Genomic DNA, 18,832 nt, shown 5'->3' with positions numbered 1-18,832 from the left:
ACGAGGCGTTGAGGTACCACAAGTAAAAGGTCGCCACACAGAAAGTGAGCTTATATCCCAGATGCGATTACATCCAGTCGTGGGATATCAGTAAGTTATATGCAAAGCACAATGTATATAAATACGCCGACAAAGCGAAAATGGCTCATACATATTCAATGGGCGATGACAGCTGTAATAATATGAATAAGAAAATTACTAAGCCTTTGTTCGATCAAATTTTTGGAGAGCTGAGATTCAGATAAAAACGTCTGATTTCAAGTCCATATTGGCGTTATAGGATGGAGCGCTTCTGGAAGTGGATTACGTGTCAACTGAACCGTCTGATTTCAAGCGATAATTAGTTCATTTTGTTTATTTTTGTTTGCAACCTTAGGAAGTTTTAATTGAAACATGAAAAGTACTTAACAATTAATTAATATATAAAAAAAAGTTACAAAAAAAAATCGACGCAATTTTTACATATTTACAAGCACAACTACATACAACGAGTTCATCAGTATCTCGCATTACAGTTGCGGACTGTCTGCGGCGGCAGCACTGTTTGAATATACCACGGAGTTGAAGAGCTGGTCGTGACGAGAGCGTGTCCGCCAGGTGTCCATACCAATTGCCAGGCCGGGTGCATTGGACATCGCCGCCTGGCTGGCCGAGAGCGCGCCGCCAGCATTGGCGCTACGATTCCACGGCAGACCCTTGAACGTGTCCAAAAATGCACGCCGGAAGCTGGCGTTCATGAAACAATAGGTGATTGGATTACAACAGCTCGAGGAGTAGGCCAGCAGCTGCAGAAAACTGATCGATGTGTAGTCAATGTACTCATACAGTGCGTGTCCAATGAACATGCTCAATGTGTTGATCACATACAGTGGCGTCCAGCAGATGAAGAACTCTAGGACAAGCACAAACAGCATCTTTACCACCCGTTTCTTGCTTTCCAGCGTCTTAGCTTCGTTAGATCTGTAAAAATAGATTCGAGGTTCCATGATCATCTCGGTTCTTAAACCACCTCTTCTGTACTCAACTATATCGTATATATTGTTTAAAGTGTCAACTACATTTATTCTGCAGATTAGCGACTTAATAATAATAATATATTTCTTAAACAAATTAACAAAATATTTACGCTGTCAGACGGTCACCCGGTAATGGAATCGGACCCGCATGTTTACCAATTGATATTTAGAATTTGAATCGGAACCTAAATTCAAAATCCAAAATACCGCAGCTGATATTATTAGTTAATAGTTAGCGATATTTGCGAATCTGATGAACTTATCGATAAAACTAAATGAACTTGATCTCTCTTGGATTATACGAGAATTTATGGTCTCTAACAACCATTTATTCATATATCGCCTCGGCTGTTGATGCTGATCAAAAATTCATATCCCCTTTATGGTCAGAGTTACTTCTTTCTGCCTGTTATTTACCTTTGAATAACTTCATTGCAATAAATTGTTTTACCCATTTTACTCATGTTCTGCTCAAACGCAAGAAGCTTCTTTGCCACCGGTACTCAGATGGTACCCAGAGTATTATGCCCGACTGGAATGGTCTTACTTATTTGTTCATTAAATCACAGTCAAGGTACCAATACATAACCGAATACCATATGAAACAATACAGGAATCTATTTCGGAACTTGTATACCTTACGTACCCGAATCGGAATATAAGCCTAACTTAATTTCAACTTCACACTGATTATTACTATTATATATATTGTGGATTTAAATACATACATAAATACATATTTCAAATTGATTCAAAATACTTAGGTAAACTTCAAATTATTGCAACGCATCTACTCCAGCAAATACCAAAAATCATAATTGATTATAAATTATCCAAAAATAAAAAATAAATAAATAAACAATATAATTCCGCAAAGTTTTAAATGTAAGTAATTTGCTTATATAATTAATGATATCCAAAACAGAAAATAGCGGGCAAAAGTGGTCCACTTCACTCAAAAATTAATTTTAGCTGACTTGTAAATAAGTTATGTTTATAGCTGAAGGTGAAAGGTCACAGGACTCCAGGACTCGACAGCTTACCTGCGCAGCGTTGCGTCGTGTATACGCAAACTTGGCGATGAGCTCGCAGACTTGGCCAATGTCACCGTTGTCGGTGTCGTTGTCAATGTTGCCGTCGTTGTGGTTGTTGTCGCTGTGGTTGTTGTTGTGTTCGTTGTTACTGTTGTTGTCGCGCCAGTCGTTCCGCCATTGTTGTTGTTGCTACTCTCTGCGAACAATGCATTAAATGCGCAAATTTCCACATAAATACCATTTGGCAAGGGCGTGACGCGTGTGGGCGTGTGGACGAATGGCGAATGGGCGAATGGGCGGATGGGCGTGTCCAATACTTACCACTGTACTCGCTAATGGCGTTCAGCACCAGGACACAACTGCTGCTGCCGGGTGTGGCGGTTATCGCAGATGTTGCCATTGCTTGCGCGCTGCCACTGCTATGGGGCATCCTTGGTTCCTTGCCCGCATCCATGCCCACATACAGGGTGCGTGTGATGAGTATATAGGCCACACACAGCACCAGCAGTGGCAGGACCAGTAGTATGAGATCCAGCATAAGATTATAGAAGCGCTCGTAGCCCTGATCGGGCCACTGTTCACGGCACTTGCAATACCCTGGCGGCAAAGTCAATAAAGTACCAATAATCCAGCTGCCAATTTTCAGCTAGCTTCAAAATTTTGTCACTCACCTGGCCGGCTCGTTGGTATCAATTGACTGAATACCGCAATTGGGGTCATGCACAAGATGCCACCGATCCAAATGAAGCCGATTATCTTGTAGGCATGATTAATTGTCTGCCAGGACCTCGACCGCAGTGGATGACAGATGGCGTAGTATCGCTCACAACTGATGGCCACAAGTGTCCAGGAGGAGACGGCAACAGAAGCCGCTGTAAATGGCGCCAACGCAAATGCAACTCGTTAAATATCGATTGGGGAAACCAACAAAACTAATTTCGCTATTTATTATAATTACAAAAATATATAATTCATGTGATATATTTATATATTTATAAATCAATTACTGTGTGTTTCTCTTGGTGGATGGCTTAAGGAAAAATAGTTTTGTAAAAAAATCCCATCGGGTCATCTAAATAATGTAAAAAATCAAAAGAAGCTTTATCAAAGACACAAACATTAAACAATTTTTGATTTGGTCACGTACGGTGTGGGGGCTTTGACATAATTAGATATTGATTTATTGATTCATTCTAAACATTTGACAATTATTATAATAGAGTAAGCTTCTCAGTGTAGATATAGGGTTATCTTGGTTTAAGACCAAAGCTTTTAAAATGTTTTTTTCTGTACAAAATGGCTTGTACCAGCAGCAGCATTGAGTAATGAATTTGTAGATATGGCTGAAATGTGTTTGCCACGTAAATTGCCTGGCGTAGAATGTTCTATTAGCAAATCGCTGGCATATGAGCTAAGACATAAACAGAAACGAGCGCGACAGTATCGGGTGGGGAAATGAAGGATCTGCTGATTAAAGTCGTAATCAGAGCAAACGTAAACGGGCACGAGCACATTTTGGCCATATGTCATCGGGTTTTTTTGGACTTTAGCTGGTTTTGTTGCCGTGTGCGCTGCAGAATCGGATTCGTTTGTGTTTTGGCTGGCTAAACAAATTTTGCGGTATTTATGCATGGTGTGGCGCTGTGGAGCCTGTTTGCCATGGCCATGGTTATGCCCCTGCCTCGCTTTATTTGCGGCAATCAAATTTTATCGCCCAACTGACGCTTATAAATTTGGGTCTGTTAAAGCGCCTCGCTACGCATACTTATATTTTCTTGGAGTCTGAGGTGTCTCAGATATGTATGTGTGTGTGTGTGTGTGTGTGTGTCGTATACGTAATATGCTTAACACGTCGACGTAGATGCCTGATTTGCAATCTGATTCTGAATCCGAATCGAAAAGTGCTCCTGAACCCAAAATCCTGAGGCTGAGTCGAAAATTTGGACTTATGCGGCTGAGCGGGCTTACGAGATGCCCTCAGTAAGCTGGCTGTGCAAGTTACACACAAATCAAATTCAATCAACAACAAATTCTTATGCATATGTATTTATAGACATATGTAAATGAAAAAGTAAACATAGAAATTGAATTTGTGTTCCATGTTGATTCTATAGTCTTGCGATGTGTCTGCCGTTTTTTGCTTGTCTTATTTTGATGTCAGTTTTGCAATCGCCAATCGAATTACTTACGCATGCATACACACCCATTCATACACACACACACGCACACACACACACACACTGCTCACGCCTTCCCAAAATCACACTCCCACAGTAAGGTGCTTACAAATTGCGTTTGTATTTTAAAATGATTTCATTGCCAAAGCGTTTGCAGCCAATCAATCAAACTGCTTATCTACCTGCCTACAGTTGAACAGCAAGCATGCTCACACCCACTTTTAGTTTGTAAGTATAACAGGGTATTTTTCGATGCTCAGCAATCCATACCCAAAAGTATGCAACACTTTTATCCACTTCTGCTACCAATAAATGTTGCATGCTGTCAGCCGCCCACAGTAAGGCCTGGTTTACAAACACTGGCAGTGCTGTCATGTTTTTTTATATCATAGTATATTGGTTTTCTGCAATGTCCCTACTGCAGTCGTCCGACAAAGTGTAAAAAATGGAGTGCTACGTCCAATAGGGGGTTGGGAAATCGATAAAATCGATATACGCAAATCGATAAAGCCGCATATCTCCCACAATTTTAAGGCTACACTGACCAAATTTGGTTGGTAAGTTGTTGGCAATGTCCTTCAAAAATCAACAATTGCCACGCCCAACTCCGCCGCCCCCAGGTCCCCGCCCTTATTTTCCGCAGCTTTTGAAGCTAGAGCCGTCAAATTTGGTATTTATATTACTGGCAGCCGCCTTTAAAAACCGATAGCAGGATTATATGACCACGCCCACACCGACTCGATAAATCCGCATATCTCCCACAATTTTGAAGATAAAGTGACCAAACTTGGAATTTGACTTGCTGATAACCTCCTCCAAGGATCGGCATATAAATTTTCAGTCGCCACCCCCAGGAACTTCGATCCTAGAAGCCTGAAATGTGCATATCTTCCGCAATTTAAGAGCTACAGTTACCAAACTTGGAATGCAAATTACTTAGATCGTACTCCAACAATTTTGTTGGCCACGCCCACTCCCGCTCCCAACATTTTCAAATTCTCATATCTCCCGTAATTTAAGAGCTACAGTTACCAAGCTGCGAGGAAACTTTACTAGCTGATATATATCACAATTTGAAAGTCAAACTTGGACAGTATTTATTGGCTACACCCATCCTGTTTTTGGCTACTTGTTAGCTGCTGGACTAACTTATGGCATCAAAGTATTTTGCAGTCGGTTACGCCCGATTGCAACGTTCTCTCTTGTTATCATATATTTTGTTAACAAAATGCAAGAAATTGCGAATTTAATTTCTAGTGGCAGCGTTGCACCCCGTAGAAACCAACTTGGCAATATGTATTTACACACGTTGGCAAGGAATTAAAAATTTGATCAATTATTTGTCGCTTTAAGTATGTTAATAAATTGTTTGCCGACGCTGCATTTTTAATGCATTTAAAAGTTAATAATAATTATTAAAACAAGAAGAAAAGTAATTGAGCGCGGAAATGGATTGCTCGGAGAGAAGATATTGGCTAAGAAGCGTTGCTGGCTTAAAACCTGCTCGGAAGGGTTTTCCCATTTTGCCTTGCAATCGCCTCCATTTCTCTGGAAGACGACGACGATCTTATCGAAGGCATTTTCGCAACCGCACCTTTAGTTATCGATAGCTGATAATCATTGACACAATTCAAGCTTTCGCTTATTTCTTCAGCACAATATTTATTTATTTGAAAAACAATGACTTAGCAATAAGAGCTATTGTTTTGTGTTTGGTGAAAACGGGTAAGAGGGCTATAATAAGGCTGTGAAAGCTAGAAAAAATAAGTGAATATATGAACTATCTGAAATGCTTGTAAATGTGGTATCTTATATTTAATTGTATTATAACTGACACCAGAAGAGCTGACGTAAGAATTTACAAAGAAAGACACAACCTTGCGTTTTTCTGACCTCAAAAACCACCCAACAGGACCAGTATACAATGCTTATTTTTTGCAATCTCTAAATTTAATAAAAATATTACATTTATGAATATTAACTATAATTTATTTTGTTTATTTAGCAATGAATTCATAAATTAGGCAAAAATATATGAAATAAATTGATTTAAATTTTAAGAATTAAATTACCATACTTGTGACATGTGACATGTGCTGATGTAGATCACATAAAGTTAAACTAAGTTTCGATAAGTTCTTAAAGTTTTTGCTAAACTTCAACCGTCACGTCGCCGTCATCATGTTCAAAAACACATACATATGTACATATATAATCAAAATGAATGATGAACTTCAACTTGCTAGACGGCAAATTAAAAATTTGCACATAGCTTAAAAAACTTTTCGCTCGGGAACACTTGAGACGTGGCAAAGTTTTGCCATACTAATTTTGATTCACTAACATTCGGTGCGGTCGCCCCCTCCTGCTGACCAAGGACTGTCAACTGAGTGCAGCTGCTTATAGAAGAATGACAAAGTTTTCTCAATGCTCAATCTCAATTCTCAATCCCATAATTCAAGTACTCGGCACGCCCTCGCTGCTTAATACTTGTGGCTACTTCGATTCTTGATCCATGGTCAGGGGGAGAATTCCAATTTCAAAGTTCACTATATGTGTGTATAAAGTCAAGATAAACCTCCAGCAAAAGTAACAATTATTTGACAATTATAGCCAAGCACTATTCTTCTAGCTTTAGTGAAAAATATCCTTAGCCTTAAATACAACTTTCAATTCGGTGATAAAGCAAACCCGAAAAAAAAACAAACAAACAAAAGATTACTTCAGAAAAGAAATCTCGATCTAGATACTCTGTAACCAATACTTGTCATAAATTGAATGAGTCGCAGAAATTCAACAACAAACGTTCAAAATGTACAAATCGATTGTTGCCTAGTGAAATCCCTTTACCCAGTTTCAATAGGTACATTCTATACAAAAGAAAAGTGTTTAAAAAAATGTTTACTTTTTTTTAAGTTGTTCGCAATCGAAATTGAAATTTAAAAACGACATGGATGAAAGGCTCAATGGAAGCCCGCACATTTTGGTCACTTTTGGAGTTTTATTGCTTTGGGGAATGGAATGTAATTTGCCCGAAACAAAATAAACATTGTATTTATTTGTTTTTGTTTTAAAAGATACGGGCTCAAGCTGGGTAAACTTTGCGTAACAGCAAGCTGGCAAATTTGATTAAGTTCAATAGATTTAACACATACTGCCATTTACTTGGCAGTATTTAAGCGCTACAATGACAGCTTATTCCTCGCCGTGAAATCGCCCGGGGCGTTGTCGAGAAAATGCTGCAGCCTTCAAGTCGTGGCACGCCCAAAAAATTCTATTTAACTGAAAAGTGAAACAAACTTGGCAAAGTGCTTGGCACCCGCCTTTTTATCAAATTAAATAAGTATTTTAAAGTTTCTACGTAAATTTAATTTCTGTTCGTTGGTTGTGTGTGTATCGAAACTTTGTTGTAGCTCAGCTGCTTTGTAGACCAAACCAATGTCTATGTTTTGAGGCTTATCCAAGTTTTATTTAATAGAATTTGGTGTTTAGCTACGCATTTAAAATGCAACCAAAAATTTCGAAACACAGAAAAGTTCGAGAGTCGAGTCAGCATCAGTATCAGCATCAAATGTGAATTCATTACTAAGTTTATTTTCAGCAAGGTTCCAACGGCTGAAACTTTCGTCTGGCAAACCCAGCGAATGCTTACAGACAAAAATCTGTTCAACTGGACGGGTATTGAAACCCAAAGTCATTAACCACAAAAGAAAAACTTTAATTTGATCTCACTGGCGTGAGCTTTGATTTTTCAAGTTATTGCAGCATCATGCCAGAGTATCAAAAGTTGGTACTTATGCGCAAATTAATCAAAATGTATAATAGATATATCAGTTTCTTTAACAATAAATGATTTAAATTGAAAAATGGACTCAGCTTATTTTCATTATTGCATTCCACAAAGTATTTCGAGCGATGTTATTTTCTTTATTTTGATATACTTAAATATATTTTAAGTCCCATCGGTGTTCGTCTTCAAGGAGAGATTCACAGCGTCCGTCCAGTTTCGAACTCCAATAAATATCGGAGTGTATACAAAAAAAACACTTAAGCTGTAGATAGGGAAAACCGTATTTAAATAATAAAAAGAAGTCACCAAACAATAAACAATCATCCCACAAACATTAAAATATTTCAATCAAAATTCAAATTAATTAAATTAAAACTAATTGGTGTAAAGTTAAAAGACATAGGTAAATTGTAATTTAAAATGTAAGCATGTTGCATACAATGTAAATTGAATGTAAATGAACACAAACGAATTTAAAAAGTTTTCAGTAGATTGTGTTGGATAAATGATAAATTTATCAGTTTACTAAGGCTAGTGCATGCACTCAAAAGCTTAGTCCTTATTTTTTTTTTTTAATTGAAGTATAAAACGACTTTTTAAATTTCACAAAAGTATAGAATAAATGTGCCTTTTGTACTCACTATGACAACATGCGGTTGGAAAGTTATTTAAACTTTAAACGTAGTACACTTCAGCACCATTTAGTTTTGTACTTTGCTTTTGTTGAAATGCCATTTTCTATGTAAGTTGCTGCTTGTGGAAAGCATGTGTTAAACGAAAGTTTTAATACATAAAATGCAAAATGTGTTGTAAGCATGGGTTAATCACGTTGAAATATGTGTGAAAAACGGACACATGACATATGCGACTAAACTAAGTAGCACGAACTTAAACCCAAACTTTTAATATATTCTGGTTCATGGTCAGTCATGAATTAACCATAAACACTGCTGCACATTGTGCTCGGCCCTTGTTTGCCTTTTAGCACAATTTTTGTTTTTATGGTAGCTTAGATTGCTGTTGCAGAGAAGCAGAAGAGCTGCTAGCAAATACTGCACACAGGAAAAAAAACAATCTGAATTGAAGAAAATCGACATACTTTTCGCACGAAGTTTCTAAAATTTAGAAAAAAATATGTCTAATTTTCAATGTGTTGTTTTTTAGATGTGTATGCAGAATTCTTGTTACCTTTTTTTGTTAAATAGTTTAAGATTAAAGATAAGTATTTTAAGATGTCGCAACTTTTACATAGTTTATAAATTCATATGAATTTAATTTTAAAAGTGTTTTTAACCATTTTTTGAATTTCAGAAAGGTTTTTTTAAATTTTGTTTTTTACTATTTTTTCTACTATTAAGAAATATATTTTTGAAAACTTTTGGAATATTTATGTTTCTAATATCAAAAACCAGAAATGTTTCTAGTTTTCAGGATGTTTCTATTTTTTCTTAAATTTCAAGACGATATTTTTTCGGAGTGTAGGCAAGTTTTACAATTTGCCTGATGAGTTTTTGCTTGGACTCAGCTTACTCGCAGCTCCATCTCTATACAACTCTATCTATTTCTCTCTCCCTCACTCTCTCTCTCTCTCTCTCTCTCTCTCTCTCTCAATCTCTCCAGCGCTCTCTTTCTATCGATCTATCTCTTACCAACTCATATTACTTGCTAGCGCGACTCTTGTGTAAAAACATACCTGGGCCCCGATTATGATTGTGATTGTGTCGCTCAAGGGTACAATGAATTTAACTGCCACAACACACATTAGTAATAGCCAAATGCAGGCGCCACTTGCTTTTACAGCAATGTAAATGAAATGAAATTAAAGTACCGTCATTAGCACAGGCGAAGCAAACTGAGCCAAGCACGGTTGAGTTTCATGGCAAAATGAAGGCTATTAATACCAAAATGCTAAATGGCACTACCATCGTCCTATTTAAATTTATTGCTAATAAACACAATTTCACCATAATCCAAATTATATATTTATTTATACATGCCATCAAATTAAATGCATGCATACACTAACAAAAAATCGTCAGGAAAACTAGACACCTATTCTGGTTCTTAGATATAATTTCTAAATGTACAAAAACAGTTTTTCTAAAATTGTAAAGGTTTTTTTCTAATTTTAATTTATATATTTCTTAATATTAGAAAATATTTTCATTCAAAGTTTAAGTACAAACTGTTATTTTTAGAAATATATATTCTGAATTTAACAGAAGAATAACAAAATTCGCTCTTAGAGTTGAGCTGCTGTGCGGTTTAGAGGCTACGTGGCTCAGAAACAATACAACAACATATTTACAAAAATAAATATGCTTTCTGAATAATAAGGTGATACTAAAGTGATTTTCAAATTTGTTCTGAATGTACAGTCAAATATTTGCATGCAAATATACCTACAATAAAAATCAAAACAAATGAATCAAGAAAATCCACACGATCCAGAAGAGGCCAGCTTATGGGACTACATCTAGGGCAGATATATTTAATATTTTAAAACAAGAATTTTGCTGACCATTTTTGGGATTTGGCTGCTTTCCCATAAATACTTCCATTGATTAACTTACTCAAGCATAAATCCAAAAAAAAAAGTTTGTTTGACTTTTGCCCAACTGCTTTCCGTTGCTAAATAGAGTAAGCCAATTATAATAATGGCCCACTAAAATACAGTCACGACGGGTTTCTTTCGATATATATTTTGACTTAAGTCCAAGCGATGCCTTAAAATACACCCAATTATCCCAAACGACAAATATTTGGTCAGGATACCAAAACATTCCTAAATACGTGCGTGTCTGTTTGAGCACCAATACATGCGCTATTCACATATGTGTATATTAAAAGGTATTGACCGGCTTTGTATACCTCTCAGTTAGTTTACGGTACAAACGGCTCCAAAAGAACGAAAATGTTTTTTTTGTATACTCTCATACAACATTTTAAAGCTTGCCAGTCATCATATTTGGGGGGTAGTGTGCTCGTAACCTCCCGCAATAATCAGCAAATAAATAAATTTGGAAAAACCGCTTTTTTCAATTTTCCCAGACCTTGAAAAAATTAGACGTCTGTGCCGAATTCCAGCTGAATACCATGTAAAAGTACAATCTGAATGAGGAAAAAGCGGTACCATAGCTGGCTGGATAATTCTTATCTTTAAACGAGCTATATTAAACAAAATAACAACATTTAGAAAATAGCCCTGAAAATGTATCATATATCTTCTAAATTTTACAAAAAGTGATACCTGAAATAAAGAAAAAAGAAACACAATGGTTTTTAGACCTTCCGTTTAAGGAATATACCTTCAAAATAATAAAGGGAGCTATGACGATTTTTAAAAATTCAGAGCGACTTTAAAACAGTTTTTTTAGCTAATTTTTCTTGAGATTCTGAATTCGAAATGCTTAAATAATCAAGAATATCAAAAGGCAATAAAACATTATCTCTAACATCAATTTTTCACCTGAGGTTGTGGAGTTGACTTTCCAAAATATTTGTATGCTTTGGCTTTTGATTTTTTATATAGATCTTTCCTGAAAACAGGGTAGCGCTGAGTCGTGTGCTCACTTGCTTGTATTGTGTTAGGCGGCAGGATTTAAATTAAATGCTTTTCTTGACTTGTGGTTGTGTTACTAAGCTCGCTTTTGTTGACCCTTGTGATATAGTAACAGGATAAGCATGTATACATGTTAGCAAGAGCCCACACAACGAAATACCAATAAAATAATTTCAAATCAAACACCAAAGCTGAAAGAGAAAAACTTGCTGCCAAGTCAGATTCTATTAAAAACACATTTGCCACACAGGACACCGGCTTCAGTGTTCATTCCGCTGACTACGAAGCACCATCGCTGCGTGGGTGCAAAGTAATTTGGCGTCACACTTTTGTCAACTTAAGGCGCGCCAGAAAATGGAAATGAAATTTATTTTGAATTCTCGGCAGCTTGGGAGTTGGACGCTTCAGCTTCAGCTGGCCAGACAATTAGGCGGAATTAGGTCTCAGCTCGCTGCTTATTGTTGCTTATGTTTATGATTATGTTGTAGGCGCATTAGCAAGCATACACTTCTACACAGATATCCACACACACACACACACACCCGCTCAGGGACACCCCTTCCCCGCTCCTCACGCTCCATATCCACAAACAAATTTATGACTGCTGCGGCCTCTCAAGGCCGATGGCAAATTTTATTTAGAAACTTATGTAAGCGACAAGCCAAACAATGAAACAATGAGCCTAACGAAGAGACTACAGCAGTGTGGCATACTCGACGTCAGGTTACCCCGCAGTTCTTGCGGTTAAGTAAGTAAGTATGTTGTGAATTTTAAAGCCGAATCAAAAGCAATAATAATGAATTTCATTTCGATTCAAGATATTTTTCTAAAGTTCTCAACATAATCAAGTTCAATCTAATGCAATCGTTATTTTGAGTAGCTTTAATGACTTCAAGTTGGGTACGCAATTTGTGCTTGTTTAACGCATCATCAAAATGCTCGATTTAAAATTATTTCCATTTAAATTGCTTAAGTCCAATATCCGGAATGTTGCTTTTTATATGTGAATAAGAAACACTAACTCACCCTCTAAGGCGGAAATTTCATCGCAATTCTCTAAATTTCTCAAAATTATTTTTATTTTTAAATGGAGGTTTGCATTTAGACTTTTTAGAAATATGTTCACCTGTTTATTAAAAAACTATATTTCTGAAAAGTCAAAAGAAAAAACGAATCTAATTAAAATACATTTTTTTCTTATGCTTGGAATTTATTTCCAACAAACAAAAAAATGTTTCTAGTTTTCATGGCGATTTTCTAAAATTCAGTCAATTTTTTTCTGTGCTTAGAGTGACAATTATTTGGGCAATGAAATTAAGTTTGAAATTCCATTCACCACCATATTTGTAATGCATGACAATGGAACTTAAAACCGAAAAAGTATGCTATTATAAGTGACTCGACACAAAGATGAATGAAAACTATTGAAAAGGCGATGAATTAAAGATTATATTTCATAAAGTAGTTATGAAACCCACTTGCGTCTTTTATCAACGCGTTTTTACTGAAATTGAGGAGAGCTTTTCGTTTTAATGGCAAATCTTGAATAATCGCATATTTCAAGCAGCTGTATATAAATGTGTCTTCATCTGTATGTGCAACGCGTATAGTACTAGAAATTGGTGGCACATCCTTAATAAGTGGCAAATGGAAGCGAAAATTATTACAATTCTCGAAAGGTTCGTGCAATACAAAAATGTAATGTAATACGTAATAACACAAGAAATGCTCAACACGCGTCCAGATTTTATCTTGGGAAAAGTGATGGCATATAATGGGCGGAAAACAGCGCGACTTTTATATGGGACGCCACGTTGAGTATACGCAAAGTGGTTCCCGACCAAAGTGAACAGTGGACAGTGGACAGTGGACACAGCAGCGCGAACACCAGGCGTCTGCGATTTCTTGTTTCTTATTTTGCAATTTATCATTGTTTCCCTTTTTTGTGTTTTTGTTTGCATTCCTACATGGTTGTTGTGCTACATGTTGCTTGTGTGACGACGCCTTCGCATTTGCTTTGCATGTCATTTGCATAACAAAAGAGCAGCAAAAATAAGAATCGGCGCCACGAATCATCGAGTGGTTAGGGATGCCAAATGGCAACTGCCAAATAAGGCGACACAAAAGGCAAAAAAGAAAAAGTTAAATTGAAAAGAAACAAGTAACAGCAGCTTTCAAAGAACAGCTTTCGCCGAATATTACATACCCTTGCAGAACGGTTTCAAACTGCGGACATCTAAATTTCATTATAAATTCAATCGAGGGAATAACGACGATGAACGTCCTCAGCACTATCATATCAATAGGCACAACTGCGATGAATCCTTTTTTTTATACCTTTAACTCGAAACTAAGTCTCGAAATACTTTGTAAAAATTCAAATATGCGCCAGGTGTGTATAGTAATATTGTAAAATAATATGGTAGGAAAAAACTCCATCAGTGGGAAACATAACTGTACCTTAACGTATATATTGTGACACCCTTTGTGAGATAATACTGTCTATGCCAACCTCGATCCTACAACTTTCATCTTTCGACCGATTATGGCTATGACAGCTATTTGACATGTGAAGCACTAAATGACACGCATATCTTCCGAGTTTCATCTGGATATCTTGTCAAAAAGCAAATTGTTCTCACATTAGCTCCAATACACAGAGATATTCCAAGAAACTGCGATTTACCACATCCACAAGAACTTACAACATTGTCTTCTTAAGACACAAGACTCTTAATTCTGAAAAACCTTTTGTCGTCTTTGCCCTTCGCAGATGGAACTGGAAACTGGAACTGCCTCATAAGCTAAACCAAATCTAGAATGATGCTTATCATGAATATATCTATACTCTACGGAGTCGGAGACATATCCAATAATGCGTTACGAACTTTCCAACACAACTAGAATATCCTCTGCAATTTATAGTAAGCCGAAATGCTTTATTCCAGAGAGAAGTAGCTTGTAACCGGCTTTTAAAAAGACTAAATGAAACATTTTATCTTCAAATCCACAAATACAAATATAAAAATGTAAATTTATTTTGCTTGCTATTTTTTTTAATAATGTGCATTGCACATTCAAAATAAACTCAATTTGTGTATGATATATGAGCATCTGGGTATACAATATTTGATTCTTGCTGCTGCCACTCGGATACTCTTAGCACAGTTTTAGCCTGCAATTGAAATGCTGAGCAATATCAATTGAAAAGCGCAGACATTCAAATAAAATTGTGAAGCGTTTTTATTTCTTTGTATATAAATTGTTATTTAATTTGAGCCATTTTAATAGGAGTCGCAAATGTGACAAGCAGCAGCCACAGGCGACATTCACACCGCCCGGATTGAATGGATGGACGTGCACAACGGGAGGAGGGACGGGGAGTAATATAATTGTATAAATGAATGTCGTTCCCCTCCACTCCCCCCCCCCCACTCCCACGACGTTTCAGCTAAATAAAATGATACAGTCCCAGATGTCAGGCATATACTTTGGTTTGGTTTTCTGCTATAACATGTGGCTAACCCCCAGGCGACCCCCCCCCCCACCCCCCCCCCACACACACACACACACACACACACACACACACACACACACCTACACCCACAAAGAAACACAAACACTCACTCACTATTTGCGGCAGCATCAAATGTCAGATTTGTAAAGCCGTAAGAGATGTTGTGTCAAAGAAGCATATTAAATAAATTAAATCTCAATTTAAGTTGAGCACATTGCTAAGACCTGTTTAGTGAACACAAACAAACATTCTCCAGATAACTGCTACAGCAATTAAATGAATATATCTTATTGCATTCATCTCAATTATTGCGTATATGCCTTAAGTCCTTCCACTATCCAATCAGTCTCACATAAATAACACTCAATTTCAATCATAAAAATTTGAGCATTTCACTTAACTCACTTTCAGAAACACATTAATTTTTATTTCGAATTCAATTTTAATGTCGTACTTAAAAGGAAACAACACCTCAATAATGTTGTATCTAAGCACGTTAAGTTGTCTTAATCTTCAATAAGATAATATTTGACAAGCTTCGGGCATTTAGTGCATCAATTTAATTACATATTCAATATATATTATCATATATATATATATATATATATATGTATGCTGCTTTCAAATACGTGAATTTAAAATTCAGTTGTCGTTGATTTCTGCGTTACTTATGCAGAGCAAAAGGGCCTGACGAGCATCTACTTATTTTTAGGCTATTAATAGAATCCCTCACTTCGTGGAACTCTTGTTAGCCCTTTGTCATGGGAACACGCACTGCAAATATTTTTTGTTTGCTTGCAGTTAAAAAAGAGGAAGGATTAAAAATGAGCTTTAATTTGGTCAATGTGTAAAATGAAATTTAAATATATTTCTATAGTATATATATTTCTATAGTATATATTTATAATATATATATATTTATGCAATCATTTTTCATGCGATTCCAATTTGAGATTTCGCTTTTAACTGAATAATCCACATTTGTACATATATATATATTATATATTGTATCAGATAGGGTGACATGTACACATCTGTCCACTTGCATGCCCTCAAGAAGGGCTTCAAACCGGGAGCTTATCTCTATTTTGAGCTTTACGTGAGTATGATTTACAGTTTTGGCAGCTAAACTCGAAAATGATCAACTCTGAGTTGTGCCAGTTTGGTTTGGTGGTTCCAGTTTATGACATGTGTACATGTGTAAGGAAAATGGGATACATTACACAATTAAGTCTTGCCTAGTTACACGTCATTAGTCACACAGCCATAGTTACATAATTACAGCCACAGCCCTTTTAGCACACATATCCGTGTGAAAATCTGAACATTGAAGATTGCAATTTAATGGAAACTTACCCTGCGAGAACTGTATCAGCTTGCAGAGGAACTCGCCAAAGATGAAATTGCGCAAGAGTGTGCCGACGAGGGTGACCGGCATGCAGAGGACACCCAGCAGCATATCCGAGATGGCCAGATTGAGCAGAAATAGATTGGTAATTGTGCGCATGCGACGATTCTGCATTAGCGTTGAGATGACCAACAGATTGCCAACAATGGCGCACAACAGGATCACACTGTAGCTGGGTATGAGCCAGGCAGGCATCTCAGTGCCGCCACTACCAGCACCAGCACCACCGGAAGCAGTAACACTACCACTATTACTACTACCACTGCCACTTCCGGCTATCGATATGCTCGCCTCGGTGATGGCAAACAGATTGCCAGCGGCAAGTTCATCATCATCCTCATAGATGGCGCTGCTGTTGGCGCTGTTGCTGCTGCTGTTGCTGTTGCTGTTGCTGAAGCTGCTGCTGATGTTGACATTTGCCGCGTCGAGTGTCTCGTTGAGCGGTGACAATGTCAGTGAGACTATGTGACTAGCAGCGCTGCGAGCATTGGCATAATAATCAAGCAATGCTTTGTAGGTGGCCGCCATTTTGGCAGCATCCTCGGCGCTGCCACTATACATGTGTGTGTGTGTGTGTGTGTGTGTGTGTGTGTGTGTGTTTATCTGATTGTATCGAAAGGAGATCACCAATATTTAAGCGATGTCGCTAATTGCTTCCACTTCTGCGTTCGATTATTGGTTCTGGTTGCACTGAATGGAAAACAATAAAAAAAATAAATCACAAAGAGTGTTGCGCGTCGAGTAGCGCGCGCATCGCTTGGCTTCTCAATGGGCGAGGGAGGACAATGCTTAACGGTTGGCGTTTAACAATTTGCTTCGTAACGGACGTTTATATGTCCACAATATGCACGACGACAACGACACGCCCACGACAAGCGTTGACGTCGAGCGTCAGCGTTGTCGCTTGCTGGCCCGCTTCGGTCTGCCTGCGTTACCGTTACGTTGAACGAGCCGTTGGCAACTAGTCGGCCCAAATGGCCACCAGTGCCGGCGCCTGCGTTGCGCCTGTACGCTAAACTCACCACATGTGGCAGCAACATGCCGCACTGCAACATGTTGCTGGCAGTTGTGGCCAACGAGTGGCCATACAAATTTGCGTGGGCATTCAACAAATAATCACAGCAACCAGCTGCCCATGCAGCATCACACGGATCGTTGTCCTCACCAAAGGTCTTAGCCCATAGTATTCAAGCCAAGTTAATTAAATGCCAGTCTTATATATGTGCCTGCATATACAACTTGACCAGAATCAAACTGCATCCCTCAGACTGTCACTGTGTCTGTTTGCCTCAGCTAATCTTGCTGAAACCTGAATTATATCCATCTCTCCCTCCCAGAATATAGGTATATGTATCAGCTTAGCTTATTTATTATTGTTATTATTATTATTATTTGACTTAGCTTTTCATATCCAGACCGAGAAGCAGAAGCCTATTAATTGAGGCACCAGTCACCACTGAATAAATGGATGATATTTTATGGTCAATGAAAATAGAAGAATAGAATTTTAAGATCAGTTTAAGCCATTTTCATATGTTATATTTATTATTAGATATCATAACTTTGATATAAATTTAGTTTGATTTACTTCAGCTTAACTAATATTATCACTTACACATTTCCCTTATTATTGTGCTTTTAGTTTAATTTTAAAATTGTTTCCAGCTGCGCATGGCATAGATGAGGAAATCTTCTTTTAGAACAATGAGTCTTGTGTCTTCAGCAGGCAATGTTGTAAGTGTGGATGTGGCAAATCTTAGTTTCTAGTGGAGATACATGGGTTTTTTATAGTAAAAGAGTTTGTCGAGAGAGTAACTATGGGACGAAGTTTCTTTCTGACCAAACTCACGAAATATGCGTGTTGTGAAGTTGCTCATATTTGGTAAAAAAAAAAATCATCATCGGGCTACTAAATCTTATAGTTGCCATGGGAATGAGTTTCAAGTTGCGGGATCGAGATGAGCAGCGATATAATTTATACAGGTAGCCGCCGATAATAATTTTTCATGGCCACGCCCTCAATTGTGCCCATAATCGCCAATGCCGATATATCGGAAAGTGTAAGTTGATAAATCCGCATATCTCCCACAAATCTACAAACAGAGAGTGATCAAACTTGGAAGCTAACTTGCTGGCAACCTCCTCCAAGGATCGGCATATAAATTTTCAGACCACGCCCACTTCAGCTCTAGAAATCTCAAATGCGCATATCTTCCACAATTTGTAAGCTAGAGTTACCAAACTTAAAAAGTTTCTTACTGGTAGCTCGCCCAAGAGATCGATAAGAAATTGGATGACCACGCCCACTCCGGCTCCCTAAACTGATAC

General features: G+C 37.5%; 1 protein-coding gene across 1 annotated transcript; it reads right to left on the bottom strand.

Moving 5' to 3' along the window:
* Positions 1-453: 453 nt before the first annotated feature.
* Positions 454-16,865, bottom strand: LOC6565356 (cholecystokinin receptor). The gene is made up of 5 exons (XM_001991157.2): positions 16,453-16,865; positions 2,722-2,922; positions 2,372-2,647; positions 2,060-2,246; positions 454-960 (listed from the first exon to the last, which is right to left on the bottom strand). The coding sequence occupies exons 1-5, from the start codon at positions 16,697-16,699 to the stop codon at positions 510-512; spliced, it is 1,362 nt and encodes a 453-aa protein (XP_001991193.2). The 5' UTR covers positions 16,700-16,865; the 3' UTR covers positions 454-509.
* Positions 16,866-18,832: the final 1,967 nt, after the last annotated feature.

Source organism: Drosophila grimshawi, unplaced genomic scaffold (assembly GCF_018153295.1).
Source record: "Drosophila grimshawi isolate 15287-2541.00 unplaced genomic scaffold, ASM1815329v1 contig_848, whole genome shotgun sequence".
Taxonomy (NCBI): Eukaryota; Metazoa; Arthropoda; class Insecta; order Diptera; family Drosophilidae; genus Drosophila; species Drosophila grimshawi.
This window is presented reverse-complemented; position numbering and strand designations above follow the sequence as displayed.

Coding starts and splice junctions, on each gene's coding strand:
- LOC6565356 (XM_001991157.2), bottom strand. CDS start 16,699: ATGCCTGCCTGGCTCATACCCAGCTACAGTGTGATCCTGTTGTGCGCC. Junction 2,923..16,452: donor GCTGATACAGTTCTCGCAGG/GTAAGTTTCCAT, acceptor CGCCATTTACAG/CGGCTTCTGTTGCCGTCTCC. Junction 2,247..2,371: donor CGCCATTAGCGAGTACAGTG/GTAAGTATTGGA, acceptor CATTGTTCGCAG/AGAGTAGCAACAACAACAAT.